At 46.6% G+C, this 19155-nt stretch overlaps 1 protein-coding gene across 3 annotated transcripts in view; it reads left to right on the top strand.

Annotated features, from left to right (window-relative positions):
• Window positions 1-19155, top strand: part of Fam120b (family with sequence similarity 120B) — a 59048-nt gene that overhangs the window by 32532 nt on the left and 7361 nt on the right. For all 3 annotated transcript variants that reach the window (XM_032885286.1, XM_032885285.1, XM_032885287.1), the window contains 4 exons: window positions 60-240; window positions 1590-1691; window positions 11766-11938; window positions 14671-14763. In XM_032885286.1, the coding sequence (XP_032741177.1) occupies window positions 60-240; window positions 1590-1691; window positions 11766-11938; window positions 14671-14763 (549 nt within the window). The remainder of the gene's footprint in view (window positions 1-59; window positions 241-1589; window positions 1692-11765; window positions 11939-14670; window positions 14764-19155) is intronic.

Raw genomic sequence — 19155 nt, 5'->3', positions numbered from 1 at the left:
AAACTTCAAAGTTCGTTTATTTTCAAGGAGAAATCTGTTGCGTTTGAATCCTTGAACAGGTTGCCAGGATGCATCATGTCCACTCAGAAAGTTACCTAGTATACAACATTTTGAGCAGTGGAGAGATAGAGTGTAGTAACACCCTGGAGGACGAGCTGGACCAAGCCCTCCCAAGCCAAGCCTTCATCTACCGCCCAGTCCGGCAGCGGGTCTACTCACTCTTACTGGAGGACTGGAAAGGTGAGGTCAGCTGGTCTGTTTGAGCAATGGGTCTGTGTGGAGTTGGATTCTGAGAAATGAAGGAGAGTGCATTCTCTTAGGACAAGCAAACGGCAGGTTTTGTCTATAAAATCTGCTGGAGGACACCGTTAAAGATGCATGCCATAAATCGTTACTCTCTCTGTGAGTTTGAGGCCAACCCAGTCTGCGTAGCGAGCTCCAGGACAGCCAGCACCACAGAGAGAGACCCTGTCTCAACAAGCAAACAAGGGGAAGTCGTGGTCCTCCAAACAAGCAAACCAGGAGGGTTGTTAGCAGATTGGAGCATCTCAGCAATGATGGTTTAGAATCAACTTTGCTCTTTGCTCCTGCCCAATGCCAGCCCCTTCCCAGGTAGTTGAAATCAGTGTCTCTCCTCCCCACCTTTATAAAGAGGCCAAACAGCCTCTTGGAGGCTGTACACACTTGGAGATGTGTACAAGTGTTTCCACACACCAAGTTTCAGGCAAGAAACCAGAAATACAAACAGACTTGCATATTTAAATAAACAAGCAAAGGGGAAATAGGAAAGGTTTTTCAAAGTGTAAATGCACTGGAGGGAGAGAGGTGGGACGGTGTCACTGAAGACGGTCCATCCCCGCACTGAGGTTACTCCATTAGGTAACCTCATTAGGCCTTGGTCTGTTTATTCAGTGTAGGCTGTCAGGAAGGGTGGATCCATGATGTGACTGTCTATTCCCAGGGCCGTGTGAGCACATCCTGCCTACCCTGTCTTCCCAATTTGCTTCCCTCCCTCCTTTGCCACTGTTGTGAAAACATTTAGTAAGAACTGCTGCTGGATTATGATAGTCCTCTCTGATCTCTAAAACAGTTTTTAAATTTTATATATGAGTGTTTTGCTCGTGTGTATATCTTTGCACCATGTGTGTACCCAGTGCTTTGGAGGTCAGAAGGGAGTGTCAGATCCCCTGAAAGTGGAGTTTTAGGTGTCTGAGAGTGTCCATGTGAGTGCTGGGAATTGAACCCAGGTCCTCTGGAAGAACAAGACCTTTTAACCACCAACCCATCTCTCCAGCCCATTCCTTCTGGTCTTGAACTCAGTATTTGAAGTCACTTAGAAAACTCACATCAGACTTTTAAAAATGAAAGTTCTGTGTGTTTGGTGTGTAATTATTATAAAATTTCAGCTGGCTTGGGGTTTTCTGTTTTCGTCATTTCCCCCTTTGCACAAAGCAGTGTGACTTGGGAAACGCAGTAGCTGTTGTATGTTGATCATGTTTATCCCCGGGGCGAGAGGAGAAGCCCTGAGGCCAGTGATGTGCAAGGACTTTGTGCCCTCTTATACCTGCTCACCCACTGTCTTTACACAGACGGAGCCAGCACCGGCCCAGTGGTCAAGGAGTGGTTTGTGTATCCTGGTAACTCCCTGAAGCACCCAGACCTAGTCAGGCCTCTGCAGATGACCGTTCAAGGTATGTAGAGCCGTAAGCCGTCCATCTTGGGATGTCAGCTCAGAAAGAATACATCTTATGATTTTCTGTTTGCAGAATTACATGTTGTCTTAGGGCTTCATTGCTGTAAAGAGAAATCATGACCAAAGCAACTCTTTATAAAAGAGAACGTTTAATTGGGGCTGGCTTATACTTTCAGAGGTTAAGTCCAATATCATCATGGCAGGAAGCATGGCAGTATCCAGGGAGACATGATGCTAGATGAACCAAGAGTTCTACATCTTGATCAAAGGCAGCCAGATGGAGACTGCCTCTGCTGGCAGCCTGGAGGCCCTCTGCCGTCCTGGGCAGAGCTTGAGCATGGGAGACCTCAAAGCCTGCCTTCACAGTGACACACTTCCTCCAACAAGGCCACCTGACGGTGCCACTTTCCATGGGCCAAGCATATTTAAACCACCACACATGTTGACTGATGCTCATTTTAATTCCTGTTCCCTGAAAGACGCCATTGGCAGGGATCGGGGTAGAGAGGTCAACATTGAGGATCTTCTTAAGTCCACTTTGATTCTGTTTTTTTAAAGACAGGGTCTCTCAATGAACTTGGAATTCACTGATTTGACTAGACTTGCTGACCAGTGAACCATAGAGACTGCCCAGTCTCCACGTCCCCAGCTCTGGGATTGCAGGGGCATGCTGTTGCCCCTGGATTTGTGTGTATGGATTCTGGAGGATTGGGCTTATGCCCTCCTGCTCATGTAGCCATTTTACCTATTAAGCCATCTCTGCGACCCCCTGAGACTTCCTGTGACTGCACCATGAAGGCACTGGCCTAATCAATGGCTTAGGCCATTGGTAGAGTCATAATTTGATGGTATTATTGGGCACGTGGGAGGTGGGGGCCTCAACTTGGGGGAGGTAGGTATGTGAGATATGCCTTTGAAGGCTTTCTCCTCACAGAGAGAGTGATACAGACAGATCCTCTCAGCTATCTTTACCTGTCGTCGTCAGGAAAGACTTAAAGATGCTTTGTCATACCCTGGAGCATCTTATCTCCATGTCAGATAGCAGTTTTTCTTTTCTTGAAAGGTAGCATTCACTGGCTGCCACATGGTGCTTCCCTTTTCAGTGAACCTTCTCTGTTCTTTCTCTTTTGTAAAGGCCTCTCCCAAGACTATACTTTGAGGGGTCATTTCTATAGTTCTCTAAAGACCTTTCCCTTTTTGCTTTCTCAACAAGTAGAAATAAAAAAGAAATCAGGTGTTTTCAATAAAGAACAGGGAGGTAAAGGACTTCAGGGAAAAAATAAAGAGATTCCTTAAGAATTAGGAAGGAGAGTTGGTTGTAATGGGCGTGCTTGTGAGCTCGGTACCCAGAGAGGAGGAAGGGTCCCAGTTCAAGGCCAGCTCCGGCTGGATAGTGAGACATTGTCTCAAAAAGGAAAAAGAAAAATCAAGAGGGGGTTCAGAAAGGAGGGAACAGACAAAAGGAAGAAAGAAAAAGGAATTAAATATTGGCTAACAAGGAAACAGAAAAGGAAGCACACTCCTGTTTACTGTGTTCTAAATATGTTCTCCAAACTTATGCACTGGAAGCAGAGCCAGGAACGTGATGGTTCAAGACAGGCAGGGGGCCTTTGAGAAATGAGTGGGTGGTCAGGTGGGTTTGTGCCTTTATAAAAAGACACCACAGGAAATTTTCTTGTTCTTTCCTCCAAGGAGACACAGGCTGTCTCTAGACACAAGTAGCTTGCTCTAAGGCTCTCTGCTTAAACCCTGAGAAACCGTTTTGCTGCTATAACCAGCCCAGTGTGTGGTATTTTGTTAAAGCAACCCAAGTGGGCAAAGGCGTGGGTCTGCTGTATTCAAAGAGCTCACTGACAGTCATATTCCCCTCTGGGTCCCTTGTGTTTACATGCTTGCATGTGTGTGCACACCATTCGCCTGGCAGTACCTCGTGAAAGATGGCTTTTTGGTAACCCAGGACGGGATTTAGTTTTGTACTCCAGCTTAAGGACTGCAGGGCTCACCATGAGCAGGGCTCCTCCATGAGCTGCTGTTCTAGCTTCTCCCCCAATGAGCTTCCTCTCCAGCTTCTCCCCAACCTCGTTTATGGTCTTCGTTTCCTGAGGATTGAGTATGGGAATAGTCATGCCTGTTTCCAGAACTAGACAACCTGAAATGCAGGCGATTTCTTCTTGGTGTTGTTTTTTAATCGTAAGTAAGTCTTTATTACAGAAGCTTGGGGAAGCTGATTGAATACGCTGATATAGCTAGCTGTCTCTTGAACAACTGTTAGTGTTGTCTAGCACTTAGTAAGTAAACAGTGCATTTTGGCTACATAGGGTATCTGACTTCCCATGGGCTTAGTCTTAGAAGACTTGTCATAGAATAAAGAAGATTAAGCCTTTCATTTCATGAAAATGGTTCTGTTTTTAACCCATTTTGTTCCCACTTTCTTGTTTCAGTTCTTCCTGTCCTGAGTAGGCCAGGAAAGATTTCTGTGTCCCAAACATGTGCAACCACATGGAAGGTTATCTGTCTCTGCATTCCTCAACAAATGAGTGTAGACCACATACAAGAACAGAAGGGGCAGGGCAGGGTGGGGAAAAAAGAGAGCAGAAGGAAGCTGTCGAGTAAATGTCACAAATGTGGATTATAAGATAAGGGTTGCACCTACACTTTTTATATCCATTGTGACTGTTTCCAGCACACTAGATAGAAACAGGGTACCAAGTGTGGAGTCAGCTTAGCTGTGCATAGATAGGGTTCAGTGTTCTAATGCACTCTAGTCACTTAGCTGTGAATGTTTTATTATGAGAAACGGCCAGTTGAAGTGTACCCAGCTCAGACTCGCTTATTGCCTTTTTTTAACTGAGCTTTCTTTCTTATCCTCTGTGGATATAAGACAGACAGTTCCATATTTGTTGGGGTTTTTTTGTTTTGTTTTGTTTTGCTTTATTCTAGTTAGACTATTTTTTCATCTTAGAAATAAACAAGGAGAAACCCTTAAAGATAACTAACGGTTTCTGACACTTAATTTGATTGTTTCTGTTCATTTGCTTATGAGGAATACATAGAGGCTCTGGTTTCCCATCTTCATGTTTGTCCATCTCCTCTTATTCACTTCTAAGCACTTGTGTTTATAACTGTGTGAACACCAGTTGGGCATTGCTGTGTACTTTTTTGGGGAACCCCACTGTAGCTCCCTAGACATGTCTTATAGTCTTCAGAAGTGGCCTCCCTTCCTTGGCCTCTGGAGCTCCATCCTTCCTAAGGTCTATCCTATCTACCTGTCCTTATAGACTTCACCACATTAGTAAGGTCTATCCTATCTACCTGTCCTTATAGACTTTACCACATTAGTAATTAGGTTTTGAAGCTGCTGTTCTCTCACTGTGGTGGAGACCAGAGTGTATGTTGTGGCCTCTGAATTCTGGGCGTAAATACCCCAGCTGCATGAAATTTAGGGGTTCCATTGGTTCTTTGTTTTAGCCCAGACTCTAGATGAGAACATGGATGTGAATGTGTGAACTGAGAATGAGTGCCTGAGAGTGTGTGTGCATGTGTGTTTCACGGTGTGAATGAGTCTAAGTGTATGTGAATGAAAGTGTGTGTTTGCATATGTGTGGGAGTGTGTGTTTGCATGTGTGTGTGTGCATTTGTGTGGGAGTGTGTGTTTGCGTGTGTGTGTGTGTGTGTGTGTGTGTGTGTGTGTGTGAGAGAGAGAGAGAGAGAGAGAGAGAGAGAGAGAGAGAGAGAGAGAATACATGTGTGGTTACATACACAAGAGTGTATGTGCACATTTCTCTCTCTGCGAGCTGCTCTCTTGAGCTGATCACCTTTTTGTTTTGTTAAACATACTTCTTGTAAAGTACAATTATTTAACTAAAAATCTCCTCTATTTTGGGGCAGTCTCAGCAACCAGTTAGTTGTTTGTCCCACAATTACAAAGAATTTATCTAGGCATTCTTCAAATCACATCCCACCCTGCCCTGGTGAACGTGATACTGGAGACCCATGGAAGAAGAGAACAGTCCTTTTACAAAGCCTTTGTGTAGATACACCAGAGGGGCCACATACTCTGGAGGATTCTTTTCTGATATCTGGAGACAAAAACCTTTTATCTCCTACATTTAGTGTACATGGGCATTTGGTGTTTCTTAACAAGTTATTGATTGCATTCGGAAATGAAGTTCTCTGACATTAAGGGATTTGAGGCCATTTCTCCCACCCCACCAAGTTGCTGATAGAAAGAATGCCAAGGAAAAGAATGTGGCCCCTGCAGCTGCTGTTGTAGAGAAGCAGGAGGCCCAAAGCATGGTGAATCCTGTTTGGAAAAAGGCCTAAGAACTAAGAGATCTCACCCCAATCCATTTAGCCTCAACAGCGAAGCACTGTATGGCTGCAAGCCCCTCCTGCGGTTAACAGTCCACCCCTGGCCTGTCAAACACCGGCTCAGCTTCTCAAGCTCCCCCACAAGTGCAGGCCAAAGCCAGCAAGAAAAAGAGCAGCAGAATGGTTGTCTCATGCCGAGACAAAAGCTGCTGACTAAGGGACAACCCCACTGAGAGACCGCCTTTGAGTAGGGGTCAGCACTGTCACTACCTTCATGGAGAACAGGAAGTCTGAGCTGGTGGTGGCCGCCCATGATATAGATCTCATTGGGGTAGTAGTCTTCTGCCTGTTTTGTGTTGCAAGATGTTGTCCCCTACTGGATCATCAAGGAGAAAGCCAGACTGGAGCACTGGTCCACAGGAAGGCATGCACCGTCATTGCCTTCACACAAGATAAACAGAAGACAAAGTAGCCCTGGCTAAGTGGGTGGAAGCTATCAGGACTAACCACAGGGGCAGATGTGATGAGATCTGCCCAGAGGCAACAGCCTAGGTCCAAGATCTGTGCCTTGGTGCGCCAAACTGGAAAAGACAGGCAAAGAGCTTTCTCTCCAAACTGGGTTAGATGTACACTGCTGAGTTTCCTGTTGAACATAAATGCAATAAAAGTTGTCCTTCCAAAGAAAGAGAGGGGGGAGGAAGAGGGAAAGGGAGAAGTGGAGGAGTTGGTTTTGAGGTACCGGGTAGATGGCCCAGCAGTTAGGAGCAGTGCACTGCTCTCACAGAAAACTGGCTTTGTCTCCCAGCACCTACATGGTAGCTCACCACAGTCTGTAACTTCAGTTCCAGAGAGCCTGATAGGTTTTTGCATGCAGTCACACAAGCACAGACACACACAAGCACAGACACATACCTTAAAGGAATAAATAGATAAATTTAAAGGAGAGACTTGGTATGTGGTCTTTCTCTGATGGCTCTCTGTAGTCTCTCAGGCTGCTCAAGGCCACTGTCTAATCGCCCATGAATGGTGAAGCGGTCAAAGGATGCTGGGTGGTATTCAGACTTTGTATGTATCAGAATCTCCTGGTCTGAGTGCAAAAAAAAAAAAAACAACCAAATCGCTGGCTGATTGCTAAGACTTTCCAGTTGGGTATAGTAGCGTGGGTTGAAACTGTGTTTCTGGGTTACCAGGTTGTCTTGTGGTTGCTACTCTTACAAAAAGACCCAGGGCTGGGAGGAGAGAATGGAGCCCACCAATTCCATACTTGCTTTAATTCATTGCTGGCATGCCACCAGTGTGACGACGGCCATTGAAAACCAGGAACCAAAGAGATAGCTTGCCCACTCATATGCTCTCTGCCTACAATTCTGGGCACTGTACTGGTCCTTGTGAGGAGGCCCCGCTGCAGATCCATACTTTACAATGGATGCCTCTGCTTTCTAGTGCAGGGAATACCACCTCAGCTTCCCTTAGGGTTGCTGTGTCTGTCCCCCTCCTGCCTCGGTCTCCCTTTTGATTTTTCAGTCAGTTCCCACTTCAGCCAGAGTCAGTCCTCTTTCGCAGACATAAGTACAGCCTCCCTTTGTGCTCGTCTCCTTTTCACTTCCGTAGCTCCATCCTAAAGACCTGAGACGTTTCCTGTCCCTGAGAGTCTCTTCACCCCAGCTAAGTCCTCTGTCTTCAGTCTTAGCTCATGCCCGCCTTCAGGGAACTCTCTGGTTAAGACTATTGTTAGTGCCACCATTTGGACAGTGTCTGCTGCTCCTCTGGGCCCTGCGTGAGCTCCCTGGATGCTCACACTGCGTCTGTCTTGTTCCCAGTTGGGCCTTTGGTACCCACCGTCAGAAGCATATGTCACATGGATGGTCTGTATTGCTTCTGAACATTCCCCACAAATCATGCGTGTCTGTGTTTGTTCTGACTTAAATCTGAAATTCCCCACAGGCTCATGGATGGTGGTGCTGTGGTAAGGGCTGTGAGTGCTTTAGGAGGTAGGGTCTGGCTGAAACAGTGGCTCAGTAACAGTGGGTCTTCCCTGCTTCGGGTTATGACCTATGTCTACAACTCGTGGGTGGCAGCATGAGTAGCTGCTGTCCGCTGTTCCTACCCCCTCAGGTCACTGTTGTGATGCTGTGAACTCCTCTGAAGCTGTGAGCTAAAATAACCCCTTAGTCCTCTCAGTTGCTCTGTCATGTAGCTTCTGTGATATTAGACTTATGTGTGTGAGCAAGGGGAGCACCGGGCGATCCCACTGTCAGTGGACTCTCAGCAAGGGGAGCACCAGGCGATCCCACTGTCGGTGGACTCTCAGCAAGGGGAGCACCAGGCGATCCCGCTGGCAGTGGACTCTCAGCAAGGGGAGCACCAGGCGATCCCGCTGGCGGTGGACTCTCAGCAAGGGGAGCACCAGGCGATCCCGCTGGCGGTGGACTCTCAGCAAGGGGAGCACCAGGCGATCCCGCTGTCGGTGGACTCTCAGCAAGGGGAGCACCAGGCGATCCCGCTGGCAGTGGACTCTCAGCAAGGGGAGCACCAGGCGATCCCGCTGGCGGTGGACTCTCAGCAAGGGGAGCACCAGATCCCGCGATGGACCCGCTGGCAGTGGACTCTCAGCAAGGGGAGCACCAGGTGTGGACTCTCAGCAAGGGGCGCACCAGGCGATCCCGCTGTAGTGGACTCTCAGCAAGGGGAGCACCGGGCGATCCCGCTGGCGGTGGACTCTGCTGCACTTGATGTTTGGTTGTAAGGGAAGGAAGGGACAGAGTCTTAGCACGTGCTCACTGCTGTCTGCCTGCAATCCCAGAAGCCTGTTCTCTCAACAGTGCCCAGTCCACACGTGCCTGCCTCTCTTCTTGAAACCTCCTCAGAGCCCCTTCCTCAGTTTACTTTTTCCTCCATTTGAACTGAAGTAATTTTATGGTAAAATCTTTGTATTTCTTTTACATACCTGGGATTTTAACCTAGGCACTTCTGCATGTTAGGACCTGTCTGCTAGAAAGCTGAACAGCAGCCCTTAATCTCTGCATTCTTAACTTCAGTTTACTTAGGTGGTCTTTTTTTCTGTTTTGAGACAGGATCTCTCTGTAGCCCTGGCTGCCTTGGACTCTCTCTTCCATCCATGCTGGCCTTGAACTCACAGAGATCCCCCTGGCTCTGCTACTTCCCAAGTGCTGAGATTAGAAGCTGATGGGTAATCTTTTTGCTGCATTGCTCTTCCCAGGCAGCCGGCAGCCGTCATTTCATGGACCTGCTCAGTATAAACGCCCCAGTGATTATAAACATCAGGACATAGGATAGTGCGATCAGAAACCTCTGTGACAAAAAATGAATTGACTTGTTTAGATTTTAGTGCTGAGGACCCAACCTAGGCCCTCTAGATGCTAGGTCAGCACTGTACCCCTGAGTATCCCCAGGGCACTCTCTAGGTCAGCACTGTACCCGAGTATCCCCAGGGCACTCTCTAGGTCAGCACTGTACCCGAGTATCCCCAGGGCACTCTCTAGGTCAGCACTGTACCCGAGTATCCCCAGGGCACTCTCTAGGTCAGCACTGTACCCCTGAGTATCCCCAGGGCACTCTCTAGGTCAGCACTGTACCCGAGTATCCCCAGGGCACTCTCTTTTGTTAGGTGCTTTAAGTCTTTGCACCTCCTGGAGTTGAGACCCTGAGCAAATGGAGGCTGGGAGTGAAAATGGTCACTGTTCACTCAGCCTGGGAGCCCCTCATTCACCACTTCCGCTATCTCTGATACTATATATATATTTCACAAATCTTCAGGTGTCTTTAATATTAAACTCCAATGTATCCAGAAGTATCATTTTCATGAGGAAATGGTCTTTACTGTCTCAAGCACTGAAGTGAATCTCTCTTTACTTTGGTGCTCTGGTGAGACAGACACCGATCCTCAGGCTATTCTACCTCTGTGTTTTAAAATGCTTTGTCTGGGTGGAAAGATGTAGGGGTTTGTTTATTTGATTTTTAGGAATTGCAACCTCTGACTTTTATAATTTAAAAAACTCTCTTCTAAGTACTTTAATATTTAAAAAAAACTATGAGAGTAGAAGTTTATTATTTCCCTTCTATCAGAGGCTGTTAGCAAGCCTTTTGTTTCTAATGTCTCACAGTGTGTTTGGCTTTGTGGGCCCTGTGGCTTTATGTTACTTGTAACCTAGGTCATCAAAGTGGAATCACAGGTACTGCGTGCACAAGGGAGCAGGGCAAGTTTCCAGTTAGACTTGACGAACATCGAACTAACATTGGGATTTTATTTTTGCTTGTACTAGGAAATAGCGGTTTTCTTTTGATTCCCTTTCAACCATTTAAAACAGAAAACGGTTCTTAGATCCTAGGCTCAGCGGCCGCAGCACGTCGTGCACATCGGGAGTAGTTTCTAACAGGCTCTCAGACGCCCATCCCGACCTTGAAGTGGGATGTCTCAAGCACCAGTGTCTCAGAGGACAGTTGCATGAAACATTTTCTTTCTCTCAGAGAAAATGGCCTTCTTCCCCAAATCAATAACAAAAACGTGTTTGGCAAATGAAATACTTTAGCCTTTGCAGGACAGCAAGTGACTTACGGCGTCCTTCTGCTTCGGGGGTGGGAAGAGGTGAGAAGGAGTTTCCTGAGTCCCGGGCTTCTGACACCATTTGGTTCGGTGCTTTGTTTTCATGGTGAACATGTGAGATATCTCACCCTCGCTGCTCTGGACTTTTGGCTCAGGCTTTCAATCAGTGCCCAGCAGAGCCGCAGCTGTCTGGAGAGGCACAGCCGCGGGTCTTAGACCGGCACCTTCATGTTTGTGTAGAGTTGCCACTGTTTGTCATCTGTATTCAGGACAGTTTGTCTTTGTCGAGTTAACAAGAAAGGGCACTTTTTAAAAATTTTAGTAATTGTTTCGGTGGACCTGCATAATATCAAAACGGAACACTAAAAATCACCTTCTAGGCATTTTTGCTTGGTGGTTTGGGATCCATACATCTCAGGCTATAGGTTCTCTGAATGCATAGTCACTGACACATATACCTCTCCCGTCAGAAGGTTTGTATCCATCCCAGAAAATGCATCCCAGGGTCTCCACAGCTGAGTCTTTTGTACATAAGTTTGGAAACCACCCATTTAAGAGGAGTTAGCTCTGACTAACAGGGGTGGACGGATGGCCTTTCCCCAGGGCATACCGTCCTCTTACCAGATCCTTGAGTAGAAGGTTGTCTTTTCTGAAAATCACTCCTCAGTGTGGTGCATAGAATGAACACAGGTGAAAACCCCACTTCCTCCACAAACTAGTTATCAGGCTGGGTCTTGAGTGGGTATGTGCTGGCCCTGGAGGTCCGTTCAGGCTGGGTCTTGAGTGGGTATGTGCTGGCCCTGGAGGTCTGTTCAGGCCGGGTCTTGAGTGGGTATGTGCCAGCCCTGGAGGTCCGTTCAGGCTGGGTCTTGAGTGGGTATGTGCTGGCCCTGGAGGTCTGTTCAGGCCGGGTCTTGAGTGGGTATGTGCTGGCCCTGGAGGTCTGTTCAGGCCGGGTCTTGAGTGGGTATGTGCTGGCCCTGGAGGTCCGTTCAGGCCAGTCTTGAGTGGGTATGTGCCGGCCCTGGAAGTCTGTTTTCTTTGAAACCTAGACGCAGGGCTCAAGTGTGCCCGCTGCTTCTGTTAACCTTGAGTGCCCAAGTAAATGAGACAGAGAAGAGATGAATCGTTTTTCACTACACTTCCATAAGTATATTATGATCATGCTATATAGATTTCTTTTTTTTTTTTTTTAAGGGGGAACGCCTAGCTTGGAAGTTTTGTGGCTGAGCCAAGAGCCAGCAGCCCAGGCCCGGCGCCTGGACACATTGCTAGCCTGCTTCAACCTTTCCTCCTCAAGAGAAGAGCTGCAATCCGTGGAGAGCCCGTTGAGAGCGCTGTGCTGCCTCCTGATCTACCTGTTTGTCCAGGTGAATGCGCTCGCTCACAGCTCTGTGCCTCAGTGGAGGTAGCCCTTGGTCTCTGCCCTCACCTTCCTGGAGTGCCGCGAGGGTCTCCAGGCCAGGCCCAAGGTCTCTTTCCACAGGACACAGTTAATCCTTCAAGATGTTCATGGAGATGACAGGTCAGGACTTTTCACAAGAGATTAGTGTATGGGCAAGTCAATGGTGGACATATTTGTTACAATCTTGACTCCTCTCTCAGAGTACTGTGGCAAAACTTGAAGAATAAATTATAAAATATAGTTTTATGTAATTGAGCTTAAATTGACTTTTTAAAAATTTCATTTTATGTATATGAATGTCTTGTTCCACCTGTTCCGTGTTTGCGTGTGCACCGCCTGTGTGCCTGGTGCCCGAGGAGGGCAGAGGAGGGCATTAGATTCCCTGGAACCGGGGATCTGATTCACTGTGAGCGACCGTTTGGGTGTCTCTGATTCGAGGAAATCTTGGACATGCATGATACTTGTTGTTTGATTATTGGTATAATAAAGTCCCTGGCCAAAGCAACATTAGGAAAAAAGCTATTTTGGCCCACAGGTTGAGGGGACAGTCCATCATGACAGGATGACAGGAAGAGCAAGGTGGCAGGGGCTCAAGGCAGTTGATCCTATTTATGGGCAGAATAATAAATGCTGGTGCGACTTTCTCGTCTTCATTCAGCCTGGGACTTTTGCCCACAAAATGGTTCCACCTACATTCAGGGTGGTTCTTCCATTTTGGCTAACCAAGTCTAGCAACTCACCAACAGATGTGCCCAGATGTTTGTTTCTACCACGAATTCTAAATCCCATAGAATTAACAATCATGCTTAGTTAACTGTGAGAAAAGACACACATGAGAGTTGGGCTTTTCCCCTAGGCTGGTGTTTTAAGATTAGCCTCCAAACATGACTAATTGTTGGTAAAATTACATACCAGTGGACCTCTGCCTGAGCAGGGATGGCTGTTCATGGATTTTACCATCTATATGTGTGCTTGGCCTTGTCACAAATCCCACTTCTACAGGATTTTGTCTAATAATGGTGTATCCTTCAAAATAAACATGGAGCAGGGAGTGGCCTGGCTGGTCAGCCTTTCCAGGTCTCCATGACCTGTGTCTGCATGTGGCTGGTAGCTTGTACCTGGGTCAAGCGTACATACAGTATCTTTACCGGAAAATTTCAGGGCGAGAGTGGTATAAAGCCAGTATTCTTTCTGGTTTGTGGGGGACCATTTTATCTGAAAGAGACAAGCAAGCCTTTTATTTTCCAAGTGCCCTTGGTTAAATTTTACCGAAGGGTTATCACTGTTATGTTGCTTTCTGCCCTGGTTTTTGCTGCCACCGTGTACTCCTTCCTCTCAGAAGAGCTCTTGTGTAAGAGTAGAATTACTGTGGGAGTGGTTAGCATGTGGCAGATTCTAGTTGATTACCGGTGCGGTCTCTGTGCTGGCCGCTTGGATATCAGTTTGACAGAAGCCAGAGTCATTTCGGAAGAGGGCACCTTGATTGAGAAAACGCCCTAATCAAGTGGCCGTGTCGGGAAGCCCGAGGTGCATTTTCTTGATTGGTGTTGGAGGTCTAGCTTACTGTTGGTGATGTCATCCCTGGGTTGGGGATCTTGGATGCCATATGAAAGGCAGAGCAAGCCATAGGAAGCAAGCCTAGGCAGCACCCTCCGTGGCTTCCACTTCAGTTTCTGCCGCCTGATGCTTTGGCTTCCTTTAATGATGCCCTAGGATTTAGAAATGTAAGCAAATGCCCCTCCACCCCCCCACGCTGCTTCTGGTCACACTATTTCATCCAGCACTGGACAGCTAACTAGACACTTGGTTAGTCGCCTTTCTCATTGCTGCGGTCAGACACCTGTCAGAAGCAGTCCTGAGTGAGGGAGGGTTTATTCTGGTTTGTACAGTTTGAGGATGTGTAGTTCATTATGGTGGGGAAGGCAGGGCAGCAGGGACATCAGAGACAGCAGGGCACATTGCTTCCACAATCAGGTGATCAGCTCAGTCATTCATTAGTCCAGGACCCGCCCCGCACCTCCCCCCATGGGTGGGATGGTACCCATCGAGTCCAGCCTGGGTCTTCTGTCCAGATCAAGCCATTCTGAAGCACCCTCATAGACACACCCACAGGCGTGTTTCCAGGGTGACCAAAGCCCGGTAGAGTTGGTACTGAAGACTACTGTCATAGTGCCTAAGCGCAGGCAGGGTCAGCCTCAGGCATGTGCGAAGCTGATCTCCTCATCACATAACTTATTTTAAAGGCTGAGTTAGTCCCTCTCTGTTTCCATTTGGATTTTCCCCCACACTTTGACTTTTTGATCCACAGAGTGGGGGGCCCCTGAGCTATGTTGCTGGGATCTTAGGACAGAGGTTACATGCAGGATTGTCGAGGTTAGATGTTCCTCCAGCCGTGGGCACCCCACCTCAGCCTCCGAGTCATCTGTTCTGTACACTTTATACAGAATGGTTTACCCTTCTTGAGAGCTCTTGGCCTAGAGCTGTAGATGATAAGAGCAGAGGCTGTGCTCGCCCCGTCTTCCCACGCCACTGGTACACATGTACATTTTCCTATGTATGCCTGTGTGTGTGTGTGTGTGTGTGTGTGTGTGTGTGTGTGTGTGTGTGTAAACACACCCTCTTTGGTAACTGAGACCCACATACAAAGAGTGTTGGTTGTTTTCAGTGGCTCACTCTGGCCCTTTCCTGTGCTTTCAGGTGGACACCCTTTCCCTGGAAGATCTGCATGCATTTATCGCTCAGGCCTTGTGCCTCCAAGGAAAATCAACCTCCCAGCTTATGCACTTACAGGTATGGTCACGGTCATCGATCACGGCCATGGGTGTACCCATGTCAGTATTCTTCCCAGCCTTTCTGCTGTTGTAGTTGGCACTTCATAGGACATGCAAGGCGGGCATGTTTGGTGAGGGTGTCTCCACAAAAGATTGTTGTCCTCTGTCAGTAACTCCAAGATGGCTGTCCTTCCCAACACTGACAGCTGCTATACCCTGCTTCTCAGGAGCCCAGGTTGTTGCAGCTCCTGGCCTGGTTGTCTCACAGTTTGAGAAGCCTTTGTCAGAGAAACAGTGCCTTCTCTGGTCCAAGCTCACCCTCACATCCACTGGTGCACAGCAGTGAAGCCAGGCTGCCCTTCCTGTATCCTCACCCAGCATGCAATGCTTCACATTTACTTTGTGGTTTTATTGAGGAAAGGGGAGCCCCAGAGACCATGTATAGCGGAGTGACTTTAGATCTGCCACTTATGCTGCTTACATTAAGCATACGGTAGCTCAGAATTGCTTCAAAACTATATGTTTGTGTATGCATTTTTTTAAAAATCCAGAATTGTGCTATATGTGTAAAGATCTATGTACATATTTTTATACTCACTCTCTGTAGCCATAGGTTCCCCAACTAGCCATTAACTGAAAATAACTTTGTAAGAACTGCATGTGTACAGCTCTTTTTCCTGGTCATTATTCCCATGTAACACTGCATAACGACTCTTTAGATGGTATTCGTATTACACTGGGTATAACTAATCTAGAGGCGACTTGAAGCAGGAGCATGTGTGCAGGGCATGTGCAGATACTGTTTCGGGATTCTAGCAGAGGACATGTTTGCGTAAGTTGTTCTCTAAGATTGAGTGCAGCTTCAGGAGTGACACACATGGTGTGGTGAGGGAGGAAGGGGACACCCACCTAGCCAGCGAGCTCAGCTGAATCATCTCTTGGTAATCAGGGGGTGACAGATATGGCTAGACCGTCCTCCTATCCCTGGTCACTTTGTACAAGGGACTCGTTGCTTCTGTGGATTTTGGGTGTCTTAAAACAAATCCTTTGTAGATACTGAAGAGCATTCATTTCTATATGTGTGGTGCTGAACTGTTACTCTGCCTGGAGCTCCCTCCCACACACACACACACACACACACACGGCAGTTTAATTTTGATATACTTTGACTAGCTCAATGACTGGGTACTTCCAAACCTCCCTGTAGCTAGCACACACTCCCTTCTAGTATTCTTTAGTTAACACCTTTTAAATCTTTATTTCATCTCTGCTACCCCCAGACCCAATCACGGAGCGACCCCTGGGGCCTCTTTCCCAGGTTCTTACGTGTCTGTGGGCTCTTAATTCTGATCTGTCTGCTTCCTTGTCACGACGTAGGCTGTACAGCAATTCTTTATCACCAGTCAAAGCCAGCTGGGGGCAGGACAAAGCATTAGAACATATATGTATATAAACTAGGGAATACACGTAACTTAGAATAATTATACGAATTAAAGCAATTTCTTATAGTTTAGAAAAACCATCAGCACTTGTTGGAAGTATATAAAGGACAGTCCAATTCCTGCAACACAGGAGTCTGCTGCTACTTGACCCTAAGGAAGTGCAGGAGAGCTTAGAGTTCACTGAGAGTCCTAGGCTCTCTGCCTGGTCGTAGCTGCACAAGCTCTGAATGCAAGTCAGTGCTCACTGGTCTCCTCACAGGTGTAACTCAGTGTGGACTCCACCTTACATTCCCGTAGGACGCACCTGCTTCTGGTACTTTAAAGAGAACACATGACCCATGACAAATAATTGACAGAGCCCATGTGAAAATATAAACACAAATACACCTGCAGTTTACCCTAAGGGGATGTCTGCTGGTGATGGTGAGGGTATTTTATGGGTGCAGCAGAAAGATAGAACCTGTTTCTTAAGCTCGTCTGTTAGTGTGTGTCTTTCTATTGAGGAATTAAGACCATGAATACTGAGAGTTACCAGTGATCGGTGTTTATTGATTCCTGTTATTTTGTTATGGCGTAGGTGGGTTTGCCGTTGTTTTGATTTGCTGTTCTGGGATTATTTACTCCTTGTGTCTGTTTTTACTGGACTTAACTTCTTAAGTACAGAAGTTTCTGAAGTTTTCCGTCTAGTGTCTTGTATAAATAGACAGAAATAGGTAGAATTGCTTAAATTTGGTTTTATCATAGGATTTTTTTTTCTCTGTTGGCTCTGGTTGATAGTTTACTCTGTATAGTAGTCTGGCTGGCATCCATTCTCTCTCAGGTTTGTAGAATATCCATCCAGGTTTTTCTGGCTTTGGGAGCCTCTATCAAAAAGTCAAGTGTTTTTCTAATGGACCTACCTTTATATGACTTGGTCTTTTCCCCTTGTAGCTTTTAATGTCCTTTCTTTGCTCTGCATATTTAATCTTTTGATCTTTATGTCATGAGGAATTTCTGGTTCTATCTATTTGGTGTTCTGTGTACTTCTTGTATGTTGATAGGCATCTTTTATTATTATTATTATTATTATTATTATTATTATTATTATTATTTAGATTGGGGAAATTTTCTTCTGTGTTTTTTGTTAAAAATATTTTCTGTGCGTTTGACCTGGGCTTCTTCTCCCTTTGTACCTATCATTCAAAGGTTTGGTCTGTTTATAGTGTCTTGGATTTCCTGGATATTTGTGTCTGAATTTGTTTTAGATTTAGAATTGTATTTGACTGCGCTGTCCTTTCTGCTACATGGTTTTTGAGTTCATGTCTGCTGGTGAGCTTACCTTGAGGGCTTTTGTTTGTTATCTTAAATTTTTCATTTCTGTTTCTTTTTTTTTAACTTGATTTTTCTTTAGTGATTCTATTTCTTGTCCTGAAATATTTCGATTATTTTATTCAACTACTTGTTTGTTTTCAGTCTTCATTCAGGCATTTATTTAGACCCTCTTTAAGGACCTTATATTCATTCATAATTGCTGTTTTAAAGTCCTTGTCCTGTGCTTCAGCTGAATGCTTTCTCGGGGCTTGTTGCAATAGGATTTCTGCCTTCTGTAGGAGGCATGCTGTATTTGCTGCTCAAGTCTGAGACCCAGCCAAGTGTGGTAACTGTACGGCCTCTGATAGAGAGTGTTTGTAGAGTTCAGGGGTATCACAGAGGAATGGAGATGGCCTGAAAGGAAAGGCTGAACAAGGCAGTGGGAGAGAAGTAGATCTGCACCAAGAGGTAGAGTCTTCAGGGGTGAGAGGAAGGGCGCCTGCTGGCAGACTTCAGCAGGACTAACGGAGCTCTGGAGAGGCTGGAATGGAGGCCAAGTAGGATAGTCAGGGTTGCCTCCTGGGTCCCAGATCAGTGTGGACACTGGAGGTCCCAGGCAGAAAGTGGTACCATGGGATCTGTGAATGTCACAAAGGAGTGGAGATGGCCTGAAGAAAGACTGAAAGGGAGGGACACTGGAGAAATCTAAGGGGATCCTGGGTCTGCACCAAGAAGCAGAGTTTGTACCTTGATACTCTGTGTCCACGTGATCTGTTCTACCACTCAGGCATCCCACTAGACTCATTCTGCCGCTGAGACGTCCCACTGGACTCGTTCTTCCACTGAGATGTCCCACTGGACTTTGATTTCTATTGTGTTTTTCATTCTTTCTCTGGTCTGGTTTAGGTTTTCTTCCGTATTTATCTCTTATTCCCTTTAGGTTGTGGATTGGTGTCTTATCCCTTTCTGTTGCCTGTTTGTATTCTCATAGAAAATACTGGAGTCTTCCTCACAATGTCTACCATATTATAATCATTCTCTTCAATCATACACCCAGAATTTCATCTAAATAACATTAGTTATGAGTCATTCGTATGCGGTTGGTGATTTCTGGAGATGAGTTGCCTTGGCTTTTCGTGTTATGTGTGTTTGTGCCCTGGGATTTGCCTATCTGCGGTTTGATTACCAGGTAAAGATGTGTTAGTTGTGTTCTTTGATTCGGCTTCCTCTCTTCTCTAAGTGGTCACGTTTGCAGTGTTTGGAGGAGGCGAGGCTGTAGAACCATTTTCATCCCTTAGACTGCTGTCCCAGGCACCGGGCTGTGTCTACACTCCGCCCCTGTGGGTTGAGAGCTGTCTGCAGCTCCGGTAGTTAAACCACTCCAGTAATGGAGTCGCAGGTGACTACAGAACACACTTGCTAAGTAGGGATTAGTGTAGAAAGTGAATGGACCCTGGCGGGGCTGTGAACACAACAAGGCTAAGACGAATGCAGTACTGAGGAGGTGAACGGTGGCTGTGAGGCCAGCAGTAAGCTTGGGCTGTTAGATGGGAAGCAGAGGAGAGGGGCCTGCATAGGCCTGGTAATAGAGGGGGAGCGGGGGAGATGTGTGGGGGTTTGCATTCATTGTAGACTACAAAGAAGTAAAGATATATACTCAGTGGTAGTAAGCCAAGTCA

Source organism: Rattus rattus, chromosome 14 (genome assembly GCF_011064425.1).
Source record: "Rattus rattus isolate New Zealand chromosome 14, Rrattus_CSIRO_v1, whole genome shotgun sequence".
In the NCBI taxonomy this organism is placed as follows: domain Eukaryota; kingdom Metazoa; phylum Chordata; class Mammalia; order Rodentia; family Muridae; genus Rattus; species Rattus rattus.
This window is presented reverse-complemented; position numbering and strand designations above follow the sequence as displayed.